Source organism: Hyperolius riggenbachi, chromosome 10, assembly GCF_040937935.1.
Source record: "Hyperolius riggenbachi isolate aHypRig1 chromosome 10, aHypRig1.pri, whole genome shotgun sequence".
Lineage (NCBI taxonomy): Eukaryota > Metazoa > Chordata > Amphibia > Anura > Hyperoliidae > Hyperolius > Hyperolius riggenbachi.
In genome coordinates this window covers 149,966,701-149,985,919 of record NC_090655.1, presented here as the reverse complement: position 1 = coordinate 149,985,919, position 19,219 = coordinate 149,966,701, and the positions used below count along the sequence as shown (strand labels likewise).

General features: G+C 42.9%; 1 protein-coding gene across 1 annotated transcript in view; it reads right to left on the bottom strand.

The window, feature by feature from the left end:
* LOC137536532 (elastase-1-like) overlaps positions 1-19,219 on the bottom strand; it is a 53,905-nt gene that overhangs the window by 7,957 nt on the left and 26,729 nt on the right. Inside the window, exons 2-5 of the mRNA XM_068258748.1 lie at positions 17,554-17,663; positions 16,193-16,287; positions 14,101-14,381; positions 10,634-10,797 (exon numbers count right to left, since the gene is read on the bottom strand). Coding sequence (XP_068114849.1) covers positions 10,634-10,797; positions 14,101-14,381; positions 16,193-16,287; positions 17,554-17,663 — 650 coding nt within the window. The remainder of the gene's footprint in view (positions 1-10,633; positions 10,798-14,100; positions 14,382-16,192; positions 16,288-17,553; positions 17,664-19,219) is intronic.

Here is a 19,219-nt window from a genome sequence, read left to right as displayed (position 1 = left end):
CCAGTATCTATCCTATTAAACAATTCATTAACTGTGAGTCCCGTTTCATCATTTACCTCATCTCCTGCCCATGCGGCCTTCAATATGTGGGCCGTACTACTCAGGAGGCCCGCAGTAGGGTCGGCCAACATAAGAGAAACATTATCAATTTCCTGGCACTGCATAGTGTTTCCAGACACTTTGGCACACACCATGAAAAAAACCCTCAACTTTTCCGTATTACGTTCATCGAAGCCATTTCACCACACATCCCAAATACGTTTGAAGTCTTGCGCCAGAAGGAGATTTATTGGATTACTATTCTTAAAAGTCTGGTCCCCAATGGTCTTAATGAAGTTTTGGAAAAGGCCTTTTAAATACCTAAAATGAATACAGAGTTATGCTCTAAAACATCCGTGCGCCATATTTGGCCCACAATTGATAACGAGTAAATGGTTTTTATCCTTGTCCTCTCTTTTATTTTATTTGATCTGAACTATGTTTACATCATGATATATGGACCTCCATTCGTGGGGTCTTCATCCATATATATATATATATATTATATATACATATTCCGTGTTGTGGGTGTATTTATACTTTCATTTTATATTTTATGTACACTGCTCTGTTCATACACACCTTTTTTTATTGCTTCTATTGTGTTTACATGTATATATTATGTATGTTCAGTGTTTGGTACTCCCAATTTTAAGGAAATGATAACGTATGCATTCAATATTAATATTATTCAGGTTTTTTAAACTAATTTCTCCCTAGATATATTTCCCCCCGTTCTTAATCTTTTGCATGCTGATATCATCCCAAAAACCCCTCCCTTTGTCGCTTCTGTACTCCCTTATACTTGCCTATAGTTCACCACAATTCTACACTAATCAGTTTGGCCAGTCCAAATCAGGGTCATTATTGGCATCCAGATACACGCATCTATATGCTTCATGCGACTTAAATAGTCAGTCAGACGCTCTTATGCCAATCTTGTTCTACATGCCCTATAGCCGCATGGGCGTTCTAATGTACGCTTATGACCGCTGGATTAACGCGTACCAGCACCACGTATGTTCATCTACTTTGGCCTGACGCACGCGTATAGGCGTCTGAATTGACGCACCTAACTGACCACTTGCCGCTTAATGACTATGTACCCATATCCATCATGGCGCCCACGGCCTCAGACGCATGCGTGACCTACGTCACTTCCGTTCAGCCTACCGGAAGTAACACAGCACCTCGCGGAGACGGCGTTCTCCGCGAATACATCCCCTATATGTAGCACTCAGTACGCCTCACTCCGCATTGAGGCGTTAAATGTTTACCAGAACCCGAAGTGGTAAGTCCCTTTTACACCATTCCGCATAGAATTACGTTATGAGCCGTTGATTTATGAGCAGGACATTGTGCACTTGACATATAAGTCAATGTACTTCAGCATATTTCCTTTTGATGTACTTTTATAACAAAGTGACAGCTTTTGATCAATGTTTATTAATGCAACTGCAATAGTAGTTCTAAATGAACTCTGTTTTTTTGACATGATATATGGTTACAATGTACTTCGTATTGTTGTCTTTTTAGGACATTGACCATTTTGCTAGACTGTGTATATTTAACTACAAGCTTTCGGGGTCCCTTAGTGATTTATGATATTGTTCTGTGTGTTTTTTTTATAGCTTGTACTCCTGTCTAAATTGCCTGAGGAAGCGGGATAATCCCGTGAAACGCGTAGCACCTGGGAGTACCAATAAATTGTTTTGATCTTACTAAACATTGAGGTGTAATCTGGTTTTTATGGGTGGTGAGTCGTGAATATATCTCCCCCCATTTTTATTCATTATGGTTTTACTCTTTTGGCGCCTCTGGTTTATATCCTCCTAACATTTATTTATTTGTGTTGTGAAAAATTGGCTAGTGTGAAAAAGCAAGTAAAAGATTTGTATTGTTAATCAGAGGTGTATCAAATAAGATGCATTTATAATCTCCAGTTACAAAGATAAGACAATATAACTTGTGGTATGATCATGCTGAAATCAAATAGTGTATCAGTAGATGTAATTATTTTAAATATTTATGACAATTCTTTGAAAGGTGCTACAGACATTTCCTGTGTTATGGTCTCTGACACCAAGCTGCAGCTTCTATAGCTGGTGAAAAACAGGTCATAAGCTACATACACAGCTTAAGCTAGAGGCCTGCAGCGGGTCGGGTACCCGCGGGTACCCGTGGGTAACCCGAAATGCAGGTTGGGTACCCGAATTGATTTAAGGTGCGGGTCGGGTGTGGGTAGCGAGTTGCGGGTGCGGGTAGGGTTGCGGGTAGCGGTCTGCGGGTGCGGGTCGCGGGTAGTGAAAGCAAGCATGTAAACCTTCTTTAGCTTTGGTTTGTGTATAAAAATAGGTTTTATTAACTTTACAGCTCCCCACTGTTACTTTACTTTAGAAGAAAATGTAAAAAAGCGGGTCGTGTGCGGGTAGCGGTTCTGCGGGTGCGGGTCGGGTTGCAGGTATCAAATTCACCAGAAAGCAGGTCGGGTGCGGGTAGCGGGTCGCGGGTGCGGGTCGGGTATAAAAAAAGTGGACCCGCGCAGGCCTCTAGCTTAAGCTATACCAGAGCCGAAAGGCTCTGGTAAAAACTGAAGCTGTAGTGGGTAGGGGGCAAAAATCAAATACCCTCCACACCTCCCGCTCACCTCCGTTACCTGGCGCTCTTCTCTGGTCAGTCCCTTTCTCCTGGGCGACTTCGGTGCCTCCAAACCCGGACTTACTGCACCGGCCATGTGCAGTATGTCCGTTCTGCTCCCCTGGGGCCGTACCGAGTGATGTCATAGGACAGGAGCGCGCTCGCTCTCCTATCAGAGCTCACGGCAGGGTGCAGTCCACTCCTTTCCTGTGATGTCGCTACATGGCCACAGGGGAGTAGAACGGACATACTGCGCGGCGCGGCACAGTATGTCCTGGTTCGGAGTCACTGAAGTCATCCAGGTGAACAGGACTGACCAGAGAAGAATGGCGGGGGATGGAGGTGAACAGGAGGTATGGTGAGTATTTAATTATTGCCCCCTAACCACTACAGCTTCATTTTTTTACCATAGCCTTTCGGCTCTGGTATCCTTCAAAGAAAACTTGTAGGGATAAAAGGAAAGTTAAATACTCACCTCAGTGGTTGATCCAGAGGCTTCTCCGATCCTCCATCACCCCACTCCCCTCACTGCTTGCATGAACTCTACTCTTCTTCATTGTGGCTGCGCTCCTGTCCATGTACGAGTGTGACCACACAGCACAGGCACAAGTATGGTCCCAGCCTGCTCAGTAGCACAGAACCCCTCGGAGGAAAAAGTTGTGTACGAGTGGCTCCTTCATACTGCACAAGCACAGGCCATACTTGCACGTGTGCAAGTATATTGAACATATTCAACAAGCCATTCTCGAATATGTTCACAAGGTCCCAGCGTTTGATTGGATGTGACAAGGAGGATAGGTGAAGCCTCTGGCCTATACAGAGGCTTCCCACTACAGAGATTAGTATTTAATTTTCCTTTTTCTTTACACTTCATGTACCATTTAATGATTCATCGTGTTGGATTACTAATGACCAATCTCTGTTCTTCTTGAAGACTTTTTTTTACATTTTTGCAAAAGTTGCCCTTTAACAGAATTTTTGGTTCTGCAAAAGAGTGCCTGGGCATAAATTTTTTGTGAACTTCTGCAAATGGGGAGGGAGCGAATGTACATAGAATACTGGAAACTTTCCATGCACTTTCAATGAATGTCGAAGTAAAATATTGTATACAGTGTAGTCGGTAAGACCACAAATTATTCAGTGTTTGTAATGTCAAGAAACATTGCAGCATGGACCAGTAGGATCCATAAAAACTGTGTGAATTACAAAATACTTTAAAAAACTATATCTATTCAGCCATATAATAGAACTTTGGAGTATAGATGATCTTCAAATAAAGGATGGTAGAGCAACAAGGTTCCAGAAAGCATCACATTCCTTTAAGCCACAGAGCCTTGATAAAGGAATGTTATGTGTTACAAAATGTCCCTCAACCAGTTTAGTTCACATCAAGCCAGATTGTCAAAGAGCCAGTCAGAGCAGCCACTACCGTCAGTGTCTGGTCTAAAGGAAGGCTGTGGAGTCTGGTGCTGATGCATTTTTACCACAGGGTTCTGTGGGAAACACATTTGCAGTCTGGAAGAATTGTGCAGGTTGTTTTTTTGCATTGTGGTTAGCAGGGGCGCTGCCAGCGTACAAGAGAGGTACTCCCCCGCTTTAGGCCTCACTGTAGAAGGGGGCTTGTTCAGCGGCTGGGGGCCACCCACCGACCTGCCCTGGGGGTCCCCAGTAACTCACGTAACCCCGCTTCAGTGCGGACTCCTTTTACCGTGCTCTCCTCCTAATGCTGGGCCCACTCTCTCCTCCTGTTGCTTCTGCCGGGTTAGTGTCGTATCTCCATGGTTACTCGGCGGTGCCCATCATGACGTCAGAGGTGCCGCCGAAAGTAACCATTGCGATAGGATGCAGCGAAAGGAGAAGAGCATGGGGAGAGCAGAAGAGCCTGATGAGAGGAGTCGACGTTGGAACGGGGTTACATAAGTCACTCTCCAACCTATACTGGGGCACCACCTGTACCTGGCTACCTATATACTGCAACACCTATAGCTCGCTACCTATACTGGGGCACTACCTGTAACTGCCTATCTATATACTGCAGCACCTATAGCTCATTACCTATACTGGAGCCCCACCTGTACCTACCTAGCTATATACTGCAGCACCTATGGCTCTCTACCTATACTGAGGGCACCACCGGTACCTGGCTACCTATACTGGGGAACCTATAGCTAAGCTCGGTACCTATACTGGGGCACCACCTGTACCTGGAAACCTATACTGGGGCACCTATAGCTCGCTACCTATACTGGGGGCACCTGTACCTGGATATCCTATACTGGGCACCTATGCCTGGATGCCTATACTGGGAGCACCTATGCCAAGCTACCTATACCGGGGGCACCTATGCCTAGCTACCTATACTCTGGACATCTATGCCTGGCACAAGGGAAGAAAAGAGGCACAGGGGGACAGAGGTGACACAGAAGGGGACAAAAGAGGCACAGGGAGAACAAAGATGAGACGGGGGCATGAGATGAAACAGAGGGGGATAAAAGAGGCACAGGGAGAACAGTGGGGGACAACAGAGAATGGATTCAGGTTAAGTGTGGACATACAGTCCCTATCTGATTTGTTAACCGGGAACTACCTGTATTTTGCTAGTATTTGTCCCCACCCACATGGCATGGTCACGCCCACTATTTACCACGGCACACTTTCTTCAGTGTTGAGGCCACGCCTATTTTTTACTGTGGCATGCTTTGTGTGCCGCTCCCTTCAGGGAGGGGCCCCAAATTATGGACTGCTTAGGGCCACCAAAACCTTAGCTGCACCCCTGGTGGCTAGATCCGTTGTGGACTGATAAGTGTAAACGGATCCTACTAAGCCATGTTCACAGTGGCCATTGCCGTTCCCTATGACAGCAGGATCGCAATGGATCGGGAAAGCGGCACCGCACATTATCTGTGTGTTGTGTCTGGTACCGTGAAGCATACAGTCAATGAATAGTATGCTTCACTGTTACTGGTAATGTGTGTGTTTAGCAGTAACGCACTGCATGCAGTGCCTGTTATATCTGTTATACCTGTTATACAGCAGAACACCTGCCACACTGTGAACGTTGCATATGTGGTGCATTACAGCGCAGTAAGCCATGTTACAGAGTGGTCATTACATCGCACTGTAACGCACCACTGTGGTACCGCTGTTGCCTTAATAATACAGAATCGGTTTGATTGTCACTTTTTCTATTGAAAATCTATTGAAGATCCATTGAACCATAACATTGCACTGTTTGATGCAGCCTGGTTGGATTTGATGGATGAATGTCTTTTTTCAACCAAATTAACTATGTAACCAAGATTTTTGTCCTATTCAATCTATACTTTCGATCGGTCAAAATTGATTGAAATTTGATTGATTAAAGGAGTTAACATAAAAGTGTGTGGGTAGGGTTAAGTATCAGGAATAGGTTGAGGTTAGAGCTAGGTATGGTGAGGGAATCTATGTGAAACAGTGAGATAAAGGTTAAGGATACAGAAAAGGGTGTATGTTAAAGAGGAACTCCAGTGAAAATAATGTAATAAAAAAGCGCTTCATTTTTACAATAATTATGTATAAATGATTTAGTCAGTGTTTGCCAATTGTAAAAGCTAATCCTCTCCCTGATTTACATTCTGACATTTATCACATGGTGACATTTTTACTGCTGGCAGGTGATGTCAGTGGAAGTAGCTGCTGCTTGCTTTTTTGGCAATTGGAAACAGCTGTTAACAGCTATTTCCCACAATGCAACAAGGTTCACAGAGAGGAAACTGCCAGGACCATGGTCCTCACAGTTTCCTGTGGGAGAGCTTCACCACGATATCAGCCATACAGAGCCCCCTGATGATCCATTTGTGAAAAGGAATATATTTCTCATGTAAAATGGGGTATCAGCTACTGATTGGGATGAAGTTCAATTCTTGGTTATGGTTTCTCTTGAAGAGGAGAAGATAGGGGCAGGAATTACAAAGCAGTTGACATAATAGGGAAATGCTAAGGTTAGGCATGAGGAAGGGGTTAATGTTAAGGGGGTTGGTTAGGTTTAGGAGTGATGAGGTTAAAGCTATCCTTATAATATGTATTATAAAATGTATCCTTATAAATTAAACTGTATTATAAAATGGGAAGATAGGGTTAGGTTAGGGTTAGCCAAGAAATGATTAACAATTAGGAGCGGGGGTTGATTAGGGTTAGATATGGGTTAGATATGGGAAAACTGACTGGTGCATGATCACCAACAATAGCAGCATTGCATAACCAAGATAGCAGTGTGCCAGTAAATGCATTTATAAATCAAGCTAATAATAATAATAATTCGGCTTACACACCATATCTACCAGTGCCAAAATTACATATAGCTTTCAAAAATATCCTATATGCACTTTCAGTACAAAGGCTGTGGATACTGTTGTCTTGTATGGGAGCTAACTTGAGTGTTCCACCTCCAATCAGTAACGGGAAACGGGCTCTTTCCACTATGAAATGCGAGCGTAATCACGTTTCAATTTCAACCATGTGATTGCGATTGCAATTGAGCTACTATACTCAGTATAGTAAAGCCCAATCGCATCCAAAACGCGTCAGTACAACGATTGCATTTTGACCAAAATCGCATCGCAGTCAGATCGCACTAATAGAAATTGCTGCTGCATTTTCCATTAATTTAATGTACCTTGAGTTGTAGATGTTAACATAACAAGATTTTAATTCTCTTAACTTGCATTACAGCTGTAGTGTTGCCACACAAAAAAAAAAAACAAAGACATTAATTTGGTGGTAGGAATATTTTTACTGTGTTTACATGTCCTTTCAACCACTTGACTGTAAATACACTGCAGATCAGTTTATTAATTTATGAAGAAAAAGTCAATTCAGAAAAGATTTAATGAAGAATCAGTTTTATTTGTCTTAAAATGCTCACATAGATGAATAATATATGATCACATGTAAATAAACACATATGACAAAAGAGGACATTTCTGTCCCTGGTTTCATTTCCACCATTCATTTTTCTGAAGGCCTTAGGAAATGGCACCCAGAGGCCAGTGCTGGAGACATGAGCATTGACCAAGTTTCCACAGTAATGGCCTAAATGCACCATTCTCCTAGAACATAGGTGGCTACTGGAGGTACAGTGCAGAGAAATCAAGAAAGGAAATAATAGGTGGGTCTTATTGGACTGGACTGATAGCAGCAAGTGGTTGTGAACACATCTGTAAAAATACAACTACAAATTCTCGTTTAAAAGCAAGAGAGAAACAGGTAAGATGAGAGAGGAAAAGCAAGAGCAAATGGAATAGTAAATACAGTGAGAAAGAATTATACAAAAGACAAAAAATTACAAATAAAAAATGCAAGTAGCTTGCAGAGAAGTTCAGTTCTGAGTTAAAACCAGTACTGGAGCAGTTGAGCCAAACTCCCTGGGATAACTAGACCCAGCTTTGTAACAGCGAATGACTTGCAATGGGGTTCAGTGGGCAAATGGCGAAACCTGCGAGAAAGCATTTGTTGCCATGCGGGCTTGCAGGCGAACCCACAAATGCCAACACACATGTGGGAACTCTATGTAGGGATACGTTTTTTGCTTTGAAACTTAATGGGTTTAAAAAAGACATTCCCTTCCATGTACCACACGTTGAATAAACAACATTTATTAAATCAGGAGGCTGTCATAGCTTGACAAAGGAGCATGTCCAATTCTCCGAAACGTCGCTTGCTTGTACTATGTGTACTGTATGACAGCCTATAAATAAAATTGTAAAAGAGCTATTGATGGTGCCGGCTTTACTTATCTCTTCAAATTACTCAAGTGGTGACTGAGCCAGCCTAGGCACATCTGTTGACCGACTCTGTGGGGTAGTGCAATCTTCTACCCTGCTACGATTAAATCTGGAGCAGGCAACAGCATTACTGTTCCTTGTTGTTTGCTCTCACAATTTACAAATCTTTCATAATCCAGTAATCATACAGCATGCATGTAATGGAACAGTTGTTGTACAGAAAGCTAGGATTCGATTAACCAATGTTGTTGCACCAACGGATTTGATGTGCAGGGACCACCCCTGGAGTCACAGGGAAACTTCAGCAATCACCAAAGGTCCGCACCATCTATTCTTCAAGTTTCTTTATTTATAGCTCATAGTACAAAAAAACATGATAAAACAGGTCTGCAAGTAGATGACACACAGGCGTTTCGACTCTTCATTCTCAAATCAGACTCTGCAATGATTTGAGAAAGAAGGGTCGAAATGCCTGTGCGTCATCTACTTGCAGACCTGTTTTTATCATGTTTTTTGTACTATGAGCTATAAATAAATAAACTTGAAGAATAGATGGTGCGGACCTTTGGTGAGTACAGAAAACTAGGGACATAACTACATTGGGCCCCAAGGCCGCCCTGCCAAGATCTGTCACCTACCACAACCTCCATCACTGGAGGGCTGGGAACTAGGACAGGACAGTGCTGCCCACTGGCAAGCTGCACTGAATTAATCAGCCCTCGAAATTACAGTAACTCCTAATGTGACGTCTTCATACATACCATATTGGCATCGGGAATTACTGGGCCCAGTCCTGTACATAAGGCTGAATGGCAGCAGAGCTGCTCCCTACATTTCCTGTTCAGTTTGCAAGTGCCACGCTGCCAGCCAATCACCATGCGGCTTTAGTCTAATGTCATGTGACAAGGGCGGAAGCTGCATGGTGATTGGTTGTCTGCACGGCACTTGTAAACTGAACAGGAGGTGAAAAGGGTCCTGTATTGCTGATAGGGATGGCCGGAAAATCCGATTACCTTTCTGCAGAAATCTGAATTTCCAATACCAATTTCCGCGGAAAACGGAAAAGTTATGTTTTGTTTTTTTTAGTTGTTTTGCAGAATCCACTATTATACGGACATCCTTGATACACTACCAAATTCTCTGATTGGCCAAATACTTCTGAGTTGGAAGCATTGGACCAATCACAGGCTGCAGAATTTTTCAATTTTCCTAAGGTAAACCTCTGCATTTTCTGATTGGTCCAATACTACCGAGTATTTTGAGTCCTGCAATTGGCCTATAATTTCTGATTTCAGGCCAATCACAACACTCGAAATTTGGAAATACTAGTAGTATTGCACCAATCAAAGAATGTGGTGGTTTACCATGGAAATCAGAACGCCATGGAAATTTTAGACCAATCACAAGCCTTAGATACTACCGAGTTTTACTGAATCCTGTGATTGATCTAAAATTTTTGCGGCATTTCAATTTCCAAAGAAAAATTCTGCAGCCTGTGATTGGTTCACTGCTTCTCAGCTCTGTCATTGGGCTAACATTTGTAGCAATGAGACCGCACTCTCTGGCTTCTCCCCAAGTAGGGAAATGGAGCGTGCAGACCATGTATCCCGGGTATCACAGGATCTTCGTATAGCAATCAAACTGTAGAGATCTGCACCGCTTCAATATTCATCTCAGTTTATTGAATGCTTAAAAAGACATACAATTTAAAAGAACTGTGGGGCAAGACAGTCCGCTGTTTAAGGCTCCCGCCTTTCTTCATGTTGCCCAGTTCAACTTGGGCAACTTGAAGAAAGACGGGAGCCTGAAACAGCGGACTGTCTTGCCCCACAGTTCTTTTTAATTGTATGTCTTTTTAAGCATTCAATGCAATTCAACTGAGATTAATATTGAAGTGGTGCGGATCACTACAGATTGATTGGACTAACTGCGGTAAACTCATTTCTGCAGAAATTTTCCGACCATCTCTAATTGCCGCCGGAAACAGGTAATATATAACTCTAGGCTCCACTGCCGCTGTGCAGAACCGCCCCCCACAGACAACTGTGATATGAGTTGATATCAACACTGGGCCTATTGTTGGTGGCTTCACGAGAAAATGGATGGAAGCTAAGTAAAGTGTTGTGTATTTGGCCCTCAGTCTAAATGCTCGGTGGAGTTATGAAGGCCAGCAACATAACAAGCCATATTGGTACCTGGCAAGCAGCAGGAGGTTCTCCGATGTCTCGGAATCCAGCACAGATCATGGACTCCCGCACTCTCTCCCCCCAGAATTGTTTCTGCTTACACGTCTTGTTATCAATAATGGGCAGCTTGGCTTGGTTCAGGACTTCTGACAGTGTCAGGTTCTCCTTCCCACCTACAGGAAAATGGATGAATAGGATTATATATATTCTAGAACATTTACAATTTTGCTAATATATTTATGCCAGTTACTAACAAGTACAACAACAACAACAAATAACATTTGTAAAGCGCTTTTCTCCCGTGGGACTCAAAGCGCATAAGCATGGCTCCGACCATCGTGGTACAGAGGAAGAATTTTATGAATCTGGAAATGCCAGGCTAAACAGGTGGCTTTTCAGTCTGGATTTGAATAGCTCCAGGGATGGTGCTGTCTTTACTGGGTGTGGTAGGGAGTTCCAAAGAGTAGGGGCAGCATGACAGAAGGCTCTGTCTCCAGATTTTTTGAGGTGCACTCTGGGAGTGACCAAGTTTATAGAACTTGCTGATCTGAGGTTGTGCGAGATGTGGTGCAGCTTCAGCAAGTCCTTCATGTATCCAGGGCCCAGATTGTGCAGGGATTTGAATGTCAGCAGTCCAATCTTGAAGAGTATTCTCCATTCTACTGGTAGCCAGTGCAGTGAGCGAAGGATCGGTGTAATGTGACAGTGGCGAGGCTGGTTTGTTAGCAATCTGGCAGCAGCATTCTGCACTAATTGCAGGCGACGCAGGTCCTTTTTGGGGAGGCCAGCATAAAGGGCATTGCAGTAGTCCAGCCATGATGTGATGAAGGCGTGGACTAGGGTTGGAAGATCCTCTGGGGGAATCAGATGTTTAATCTTTGCAATGTTCTTCAGATGAAAGAAGGAAGATTTAACTACAGATGAAATTTGGTTTCTGAAACTCAATTCCCCATCGATTAGTACGCCAAGGCTGCGCACAAGGTTGGAGCTGTTTATGTCTGGATTCCCAATCCTGATTGTTGTTGCTTTAGGATAGAGCTGTTTTGATGGCGAGCACTGGCTTTGGACAAACAGGACCTCAGTTTTGTCAGCATTCAGTTTCAACCAGTTATCATTCATCCATGCCTGAAGCTCAGCTAAGCAAGAGTTTATTTTTGGGATAGGGTCTGTTCCACCAGGTTTGAAGGACAGGTATAGCTGTGTGTCATCGGCGTAGCAGTGGTACGTCAGGCCATGTCGTTGGATAAGTGTACCGAGTGGCAACATGTAGATTGCAAACAGCAGAGGGGATAGGATTGATCCTTGTGGCACTCCGAATTGTAGAGGTGCAGGTTTGGACATTATAGGTCCTAGGGATACTCTCTGTGTTCTGTCAGTCAGGAATGATCTGAACCACTGGAGGACTGATCCACTGATGCCACAGTACTCCTGCAGTCTGTTAAGCAGGATTTCATGGTCAACTGTATCAAAAGCTGCTGAGAGATCCAACAGGATTAGGATGGAGCATTCCCTTCTGTCCCTTGCCATGAGCAGATCGTTGCAGACTTGGATGAGGGCTGTTTCACAGCTGTGGTGTTTCTTAAAGCCAGATTGTAGAGGGTCCAGGATGTCGTTTACTGACAGCCTGGTTTCAAGTTGCAGATAGACAGCCTTTTCAATAACTTTACCTAAGAAGGGGAGGTTGGAGACAGGTCTGTAGCTGCTCATAGCATCTGGATCCATGGAAGGTTTTTTAAGAAGGGGCTTGATGATTCCTTCTTTTAGAGAGGTAGGAAACCTCCCTGCTTGCAGAGAGCAATTTACTATTTTGTGAAATGCTGGACCAAGCAGGTCAGGGCATTTCAGCATATGTTTAGTTGGTCCAGGGTCCAGGTCGCAACAAGTAGTATAGTGAAAGGTTATATTTATCACTTTCCAGTGTCATAGCAAAAGGGGTTGCAGAGGTTGCGACCGCATTGGGGTCCCTTGGGCCAGAGGGGCCCCGAAGGGCCCTTCCTCAACTACAATATTAGCTCTCTATTGGTCCTGTGCTTATAATAATCACTTCTATAGATACTTTGAATAGTGGTAATCATTAACAAACTGTTCTCCATCCCCTTCTTGCACTGTAATTGCCATTGGCAGGTTTTGGTGCGCCGTATCAATTGTTATGTATAGAGTGCTTGGGGGGCCCCATTGTAAAACTTGCATCTGGGCCCACAGCTTCTTAGCTACTCCACTGTCACTTTCCTTTAAATGTTTTTCCTACATAACATGCAGAAACACTTACATTAGAATTCTAGGGGCAGATACAGTATATAGCTTAATAGACAGAGTTGCTAAATGTTACCTTTTTATGAGAAATCAGGCTTCTGCTTATAAAAACCCTGTTTTATGTTATGCTGTTGAATCTTGTCAATGTATTAGTACAGGTTTATAAAATGGAGCTATTTACTTGTAGATGGAGTAGCCAATTTACTAACATTTGAAATAAAAATAAATATGAACGGTAATGGCTGGATGGCACATATGGGTGGAGAACAGGCTGTGCTCTGCTGCTGATGGTGATGCCAGCCAATAGGATCCTCGGTGGGTTAGTGATGTCACCAAATTTCCTGGAAGAGGGAAGCCAACTGACAACGAGAGTGTGGAGATACATCACCTGCAGCTGCGAGGGACAATTCAACTCATGGCTAGCATGTATGTACTGCATACGCCTGGTACCGAGACTCTGCAAGCCCCGTGCATATAACAAGTCAAAGTCCCAACTGTATTTATGCAAAGTTCCATACACCTGTACAGATTACTGTTTGATGACATCTCTGACACAAAGAATTCACAGGCCCAATTTTCACTATCATTAATAATTAATATGATCACTGAAAGCAAATACATTTAATGGACACATTTTGTTTTTAACTATTGTTTTGCTTTGAGCAGCACAGATCCATGTTTATAGCAATTTTTTTTAACAAAGTGAAAACATCACTACTAAAATCAAGTTTTTATGCAGCCCTTGATTGTAGTTCCAGCTGATACTGTTTGCTATGTAAGTATGCTTTATGATTGTTGCTCTCTGTATGGCCATCTTGATAGAAAAGCAAGAGGCTTTTGAAACATCTGAAAAAATAAAATTAAAGGTTTTCATCCAGCTTAATATTATATGCAGAGAGGGTATATTTTAAAACCTGTTCTACAAATAATAGATGCAGCAGATTTTCAGAATATACAAATATATTTAGATATCAGTGATGTCATTTTTTAACTGCTACAGTAGTAAGAAGAATGGAAGATAAGAAAGTTCTAAAGTTTTAAATGTTACAAAATAGAGGCAGTTCTAGTTTTAGAACTTGAGGGCTGGTAACTTTTTAGCTCCCAAAGCTTCTTTTATGTGTGTATCTGACACTATAGATACATAGAATATAGACATTGTGATGCAATTAGAAGAGTCTTTATCAATCATGTTACCTCTTGCATCTCCCCATCTGGTGTCTTACCTCTGGTGTCTCCCCATCCAGTTACCCAGCACATGTGGCCTGGTCGCAAAGTGTTGTCTTTCTTGGGGAGGCAGGCATACTGGATGAAATGAGTAGGCAGTATGTCCCCTACAGGCTTGACTAATGCAATGTCATAGTCCAGCTCATTCAGATGGGGGTAGCGAAAGCGTTCATGTCTATATATGCGCTTCACATCGTAAACCTTTTCCGTAGGTTCTGTACGGTTGAGGTTATGTTTCCCAAGGACAATCCTCCAGTTGGCTGCATCTTCTGCCTTCCCCCTGCAGTAGAAATCAATCATTATTTATCAGAAGGCGAGGGTTAAAATGTCTTAAGAAATACATTTGTGTTTAAAGAGAAATTATTCAGCCTTGCATTCAGATCTCTTGTCAGTGCTTTAGGGCTTATCAAAACACACACATTTTTAAATTGAGCAGGGAACAGATTTGTGCGTGATTTGTGGGGGTTTTGGCACGCATGGCAAAACAGCACTGCTGCATTTTCCATTGTAGCCAATGGCCCTCTTGGAAATCACACATCCGTTTGCATTCATTCATGTTCGGTGTTTGCGCTTTTCCCATGAATTTAAATAGGACAGCTTTTTGCTTTTTTCCATACGATGCACGCTTTCACAATTACAATGTAGTCTGCCTCATCTGAAAATCAGGGGACAAATATGAATAATTGTGTGTGGGAAAACGTAGAACAACGGAAAAGTGCACAGTCAGGAGGGGCCAGCTAAACTTGGCTGCCTAATGTAGCCACGCAGAGTGGGCAGCAGGGTGTTGTCACATTTACGATTGGACGACTGGATTGGCTTTCCTCTCCTCTTCCTCCACCTGCAGCGGCGCTGCCATGCCAACATCGTCTTTTGGCTTCTGATTACATGATACGGCATATGATCGGGGCTCAGAGGATCCCGTCAGTGTTACACCACCACTCGGTGGTGGGAGAGGGATGATGGAAGAGTCTCTTCCACCTCTTCTCTTCCACCACCAAGTGGCACTGTAACGCTGACACCATCCTATGGGCCCCGATCACATGTGATGTAATGATCTCATGTGATCGAAAGCCAGAAGACGATGTCGGGATTGCAGCGCTGCAGTTGAGGAGAGGAGAAGCCGACCCAGCCGTCCAGATATGTAACAATGACAGCTCCCTACTGCCTGCTCTGCATAGCCTGACAAGCTGAGGAAGGAAAAATGTGACCCTGCAGAGCACATATAGATTTACTATATGTGGCTGCTAAAAGGTTAAAGCTCATCTCCAGAAATTTGCCTTCTTAAAACAGAAGGTATTTGCGATTATTCAGGTTCGAGTGAGCATATGAGGTGTTCCACAATGCATCACTTGCTGAATATGCAAATCATCCCTTTCATGTCCCTGAAAGCTAAACACACCTCCAGAACCGCTGGAATGCAGTGATGTGTCATCTTGTTAATTGTACAGAGCCGTAATAATCCAACATGCATACAGACTGTTTCAGACTGGTTGGTCCTCACCAGTGCACGGCATGGCTTAATGTGGCTCTACGTGGTAGGACTTAAAAACACCCAGAGTTACAGATTGCCCAGCAAGCTCATGGTGAACCAGAACTCCTAGCAGTGTGTAATGGACTAATAAGGCCCAAACCTTTCAGGGACATCAAATTATGATATGCATATTCAGCAGTGATGCATTGTGGGATATCTCATATACTTACTCCAACCTGAATAATTGCAAATACCTTCTGTTTTAAGAAGGCAATTTTCTGTCTCATGGCATTTTAATAAGAGGGTCTTTTGGTCCCTTTTAGGCCCATAATACAATACAATACAATACCATTTGTAAAGCTCTTTTCTCCCATAGGACTCAAAGCGCATACACAAGCCTAGGAGTTCTGGTTCACCATGAGCTTGCTGGGCAATCGTAGCTCATCTCCAAGCACTTTTCCAAATATGCCATTTCCATGTTACTAATCAAAATTCCCAAATGACAAGGTGCATTCTCAATACTTGATACTACAATAATAGTGAATAAAACAAAATGTCTTTTTCACTACTTTAGCTGTGTTTATTATAATCTTATTAATACGTTGCAACCAAATACTTACTTCTGAAAGCAGTGGGCTGCAGTGAGAACCCAATTCTTGTGAATAAGTGTGCCACCACAGACGTGAACATACATCTTACTTCCCCTAGACCGCACCTTTCAATGGAAATCACAGATAATATCAAGCACAAATCATGTTCAATAAAATGCCAAAAGTTGCAGATAACAGTTTTCTCTCAGACCCAAAGTAACACAAAAATCTAGAAAAGTAAAACAGAAAAAGAAAAAAAAGATAAAGAAATAACAGCACTCCTCTCCACAGGACTTCTTGTCCCTCATGTTGGTTGGTATACCCAGTATGGCTGAGACGGAAAGCATAGGGCTCCTCCATACTAAACTATACCAGCCTGTATGATCCATAATATGGGGGGACTCGGCACGAGAGGAGCAGAAATCCTTCTCCTCTCTTGCAAAGCCCTGTCTATGTCTAGGACAAGGGGCTCATTGCCAGTTCCCAGGAGGAGGTGGGAGTAATTACCCCCATGCATGTGAGCATAGGTCCTGGGTGATTTATGTTGGAATCTGGAGACCACCAGATTTCTCTCCACTTCCAGGTAAATGGTAAGTCGAGTCAATTTTGACCCCCCTGCCCCCCCCCCCCCCCAACCTATTTCATCTGCCTGACACTCCAGGTCATTGCATAGACCAATAGGAAACCTTGGCAGCAATTTCAAAAATGCTTTTTGCTAGGCTCGCCTTCTACTACTGTGGCTTGAGTACAGAGGGAAGTGGTGGTGCACTGGTGGTCCTGATGGTGTAATCTGTGATGCTGGGGAGCAATGGTGTCGGGATGTCATCAAAAGGAGAAGCTCCCACTGTAGCTGAAAAGATTTCCACTCCAATCCAGATTTTTTAAGGCCACTTTTCCATGGACGGCTGGACTGCTTGTTTGTCTCATGTCCCATGCTCAGATGCAACTACATGGGGGGGGGGGCACCTGTCCACTGTCTGTGCCAAGCACTAGCAAGCCTCTGGCCGGTGTACAGGAGCAGCTGACAGGCCGTGAATTCACCGCCTTCAGCTGCTCGGGGAATAAACTGAGTCCACAAATTTGCATCACTGTGTAGGCTTTGTAATTTTTGGGTTATATATACAGTATATTTTATTTTTCTGTTTGATTTAGTTTCAGCATTTGGCCGAGTAATGTTAGCACTCTGCCAAGCAACCGTCACATTTAGCTTCTGCATTATTCATGTTAAAAATAAACATGTAAAATCTTTTTGCTTTGCATCCTTAGTCATACTGCGGTTTGGAATGTAACCTTAATGCCTGCTCAAAACCAGCAGAGGCATCAGTATGCAAATCATAAATATTCATCAAGCCCTAAAAAAAATTGTCAGACATATCAGATATAAGCCTCACCTGCAAGGAAACCTGCCAAGGCCAGGAGAACGGGCGCACTTCATTCCCAGACACAATCCGTCCAGCTGTGTTTTGTTGGAAAAATGCAACTCCACAATCTGCTGGCCAGTCTGACGTGAAAAAAGGACATAAAAAGGTGATCTATCAACTGAAATTTCAAGTATTAAAATCAACTACAAATTTGAACTGATGTCACTTGGTTTTTTTCATTTTAATTAATGTTACGTTCACAGTGGGGAGCTGCATTGCGTTCCCTATAAAAACAGGATCGCAATGTAAGGGAGGGGAAAAATCGATTGATTTATTAACCTGCTCGTTTTTTTAAGTAATAGATTTATTATATCCTCCAATCCCTAGCTCAGTGGTTATTGGTGACGTTAGTAGGCAACAATCTTCATTCCACCTGTTATAGTTTTTGAGAAATAAATAAAATGATAAGGCTACCGTTAGCAGTGATATACAAACCAAATGGTGTTATCATGTAGGGGGGCTGGGTATTGAATACACAATTAGCAAGAGGAGAAAAAAAAGAGTAAGGAAGGAAATTATGTCAGGATTAGCTTCATTCAAAGGTAACCAAGATGGAAACTGTCTAGAACAGGATTCTCTGCTATTACGTTACAAAATTCACAGGAATCATAACGTGGACAGTGCAATACATCTGTTATGTAAGTAGAACTAGTATTTATCAATGGCGTAGCAATAGGGGTTGCAGAGGTAGCGACCACATCGGGCCCCATGGGGCCCTAAGTCAACCGCAGTATTAGCTGTTTATTGGTCCTTTGTTGGTAATAATCACTTCTATAGATGCTTTGAATAGTAGTAATAATTAACAAACTGTTTCTCATCCCCTTCTTGCACCTCTTATACTGTGGATGACCTTGGCAGGTTTTGTTGTGCTGTATCAAGTGTTACATATAGAGTGCTTGGGGGTGGGGGGGGCAATGTAATACTCGCACTGGGGCCCATAGCTCCATAGCTACACCACTGGTATTTATCTACTTATATACCGGTATGTGTTTTTTATTTCTAGGTTAGCATGGGTGTCACTTTTTCTTTAATGGCTACCTGTGGCAAGTTTAATTCAGTGTGTGTACATAGCTTTTAGTATCAGGCAAACATAAAACTCACTTAAAAAGATCTAGCTAATAGAAAACGGAAAGTCCATAATATAGCCCCAAGCAGAAGTGCCAGCATTAATAATTTTTGTAATGCCTTCACAAGGATGACAGCCATACTATTTTCTCTCCTAGGGCTTAGCCTAGCATCTTCCATCTGGTGATATGCACCATAACTGTGGCTATGTTTCCTTACTTTGCATGCATGGCTTATGTATTACATGTGATATAACTCTTCCACAATGCTCCTGTGAAACAAATATATTTTTCTAGGCAAAACCCCTTAATGGCAGCTCTAGTGGAGCCATTTGCTTAAAGAGGAGCTGTTAGGTATAAGGTCTCAGAGAAAATAAACACATATATCAGTAGCTAAATATAGGCTGTACTTACATTACATATGCATTTCACTGTCCACGTTTGGATTTCACAGATTTCACAGAAATTTTATATAGTATATGCAGAGATTGATGCTCCATGTTTTTCTGTCTTCTATGAAGCCAAATGTGTCGTCATGTCCCGCCTGCTTCCTGATCACAGAAAAGCTCGTA